The 2,777-nt window shown below is 44.0% G+C and overlaps 1 protein-coding gene across 3 annotated transcripts in view; it reads right to left on the bottom strand.

The window, feature by feature from the left end:
• The window catches only part of SLC24A3 (solute carrier family 24 member 3), a 509,953-nt gene that overhangs the window by 57,242 nt on the left and 449,934 nt on the right, over positions 1 to 2,777 (bottom strand). For all 3 annotated transcript variants that reach the window (XM_017512663.2, XM_037732860.1, XM_037732861.1), the window contains one exon: positions 353 to 378. In XM_017512663.2, coding sequence (XP_017368152.1) covers positions 353 to 378 — 26 coding nt within the window. The remainder of the gene's footprint in view (positions 1 to 352; positions 379 to 2,777) is intronic.

A 2,777-nucleotide genomic window follows, 5' to 3' on the forward strand; every position in this document is an offset into this window, starting at 1 on the left:
AAAAAAAAAAAAAAAAAAAAGATCAGTGAAATCATAACTATGCCCTAGCAGATGTCTGACTCTAGAAAGACGCAGCTAGGCCATGATGTCTGGACATAGGATGATAAAGAAATTTAGATACTAGGGTCTCATATGGAACCCCACCACTCTAGCACAAGAGAAAAGGTCTTTACTCTGTGAAAATAAATTTAATTTCTTCCCTGGGGTGCACAGAGGGTTCCCAGGAAATTCTCCTTGTTCTAAGCTGCCATGACATTTTCTTTTCTTTCTTGAATCCTAACTCTGGTCTCCGATATATTTAGCTCTACAGCATAACATGGGGAAAGGAGAAGCGGGGAAAAGAGGTACTTACCAGGAAACTTTTTCATCATAAATGAACTGTGAAAAAATAAAAAGAACAGAAGATTAGACACACACAGACAGACACACACACACACACACACACACACACACACACGTGCTTTAAGGCTTTGCCTTCGGCCAGTGATCGTGGAAGTCAGTAGATCAGGGTGGGCATGTGTGGAAAGGAGCAGCCTCAGGTAATTCCCTTCTTCCTGTAATTTCTGTACAACATCAGAGTGACAGGAAAATGCGACTAACCTGCTTTGTAAAGCAAGACCCATTGTAGAATCTTGGATCTGCAAGAGGAGGTACATATCAGTCTCTAAGATTTCTGCATGTCTGTGCAGCTTCAGTTTTTATGCAAGTGCTTGGACTTCTATGGGCTCAATTTTTTCTTTTAATTGACTTATTTTTTTGTTTCCTTAAAAGAATTTGTTTCCAAAGGAAACTTCACATCACAACCAGAAGTGGGGGATCAGCTCCCCTTGCCATTGCCTTGAAAAACAAACGCAATAACAACAAATGGTGTTTGCAAATCCCAGCTGGACACTGTTGGCTGCCCAAGCCCTGGGCGTGGTCCTGGCCTTTCATTAAGAAAGATTATGAGGGCTCAGAGGCAGCCCCACAGAGGCAGTCAAAGACACGTAAGTGCCCCACTGAGGTTGACTCATCAGTTAAAACTTGAAAGAGTACAGAGAGAATACATGGCAGGATTTAATCTATTTAAGTCCTGGTCTATATACTGTCTCAAATCATTTCCCACCTTGCAGGTGGGGGTGGGCGTGGGGGAACCTAGTATAATCCCTGATTATACAGGGAAACCGAGTCACAGAGAACATAAGTAATTTTTCTGGAGTTGTTCTGTTTGTGGCAGAATTGGCTCTAGAACTCAGCCCCAGCTCTAAATTTGGTGTCTTTTCATGACACCCATGGCTGAGGACACGTTGCCGAAAGCAAATGAGTACACCTATATTTTTTCGAAGCAGGAAACCACGGACAAGGTTTGTAGCTCTTCTTCCCACATTCATGAAGTACGACTGCTTTGAGTATAGTCGTCTCGGAGCGGCTTGTCCTTTAGAGGCAGCGGCCCTCTGCAGACTGAAGCAGACACTTGCAGGACAATCTGGGTGTCAAAGGTCACCGCAGCTTGGAGAAGGAAACTCAGCTAACAAAGTGGGCATGGCATCAGCCCCCAGGCAGGGCAGTAACCCGCAGCTGGGTGGAGATGCCGAGAACACCTCAGGGCATCAGTCACAAAGCGCATTAGAGTAGCCCTTTCCAATTATCTTGAAGGTCAAAATGAGGATGGGGAGGAAGGAGCTGTGCTCATTTGTAACTCATTCTCCCTAACGAGCCATTGGAAGCCTTCATCATTTTTGTTACTTTCATTTTTGTTATCAGATTCAACAAGTTGACATTGGCATGACAATGTCAAACTAGAATGGGCAGATAATTAAAAAAAATAAAGGCAATAATCTCATAATCCAGGCTGAATGGCATGGAACCCATCCCCTAGATGGCATTCACAGCTCTTTCGCATAACTTGCTTTAAAAAAAAAAAAGATTGTTGTCAAAAAATCATGGAGCCGACCAAATTATTTAAGATAGAAAGCATTTTCTATTAATTGAAGTCAATTCAATATTAGTCCTGAGAGCAGGCTGGAACAATCAATTTGTGGCCACTTAAGAGAACAGAAGATATTGAGAAAGAGTTTATTAGACCAGCCCGATTTAATTTTCTTCTGTCAGGGAAGGCAGGCAATACCATAGAATATGAAAACAGCTTTCAGAAAGCCCTTATTCTGTGTGATCCTCCTCACAGTGGGGGCACAGGTTCTGCAAAGGAAAAGCTGGGAGATCGCTCACCCTGGAAGAAAGCACTCTTTCTGCCTGCTAGCAGTCAGCCCTGAGATTAATAGGACTTTAACTACTGATCATTTCAATGATCATAGCAAAGAGAAAGTGAGATTGGGCTTAGTTGTATAAGGGACCCCAAATAGGAGCACAATAATCAGAAAAACAGTGGGCAAATCGGATGAGATTGGACAAAATATGCAATTAGGGCCAGAGCTTCACGACTCTGAAGTCAAGAGGATGAGTGTGGCTTGGGGAGCTGGGGTTGGGGATACGGTTCAGGGAGGCAGGCAGAGGAAGGGAAATGCATGTGATCCCACTACAGGTGCCAACTAATGTGGAGATCTGGAAACATTTGAATAACTGATATAGTTTCTTCTTTGATCTCTGCTGGTGTGAAGATGCTCCATCACTCAGAATGCATAAGGGTAGATGAGAAGGAGGAGGAGGAGGAAGAGGAGGAGGAGGAGAAAGAGGAGGAGGAGGAGAAAGAGGAGGAGGAAGAGAAGGAGGAAGAGGAGAAGGAGGAGGAGGAAGAGGAGCAGGAGGAGGGGAGGAGGAAGAGGAGAAGGAGGAGGAAG

This window comes from Cebus imitator, unplaced genomic scaffold (genome assembly GCF_001604975.1).
Source record: "Cebus imitator isolate Cc_AM_T3 unplaced genomic scaffold, Cebus_imitator-1.0 Scaffold475, whole genome shotgun sequence".
In the NCBI taxonomy this organism is placed as follows: domain Eukaryota; kingdom Metazoa; phylum Chordata; class Mammalia; order Primates; family Cebidae; genus Cebus; species Cebus imitator.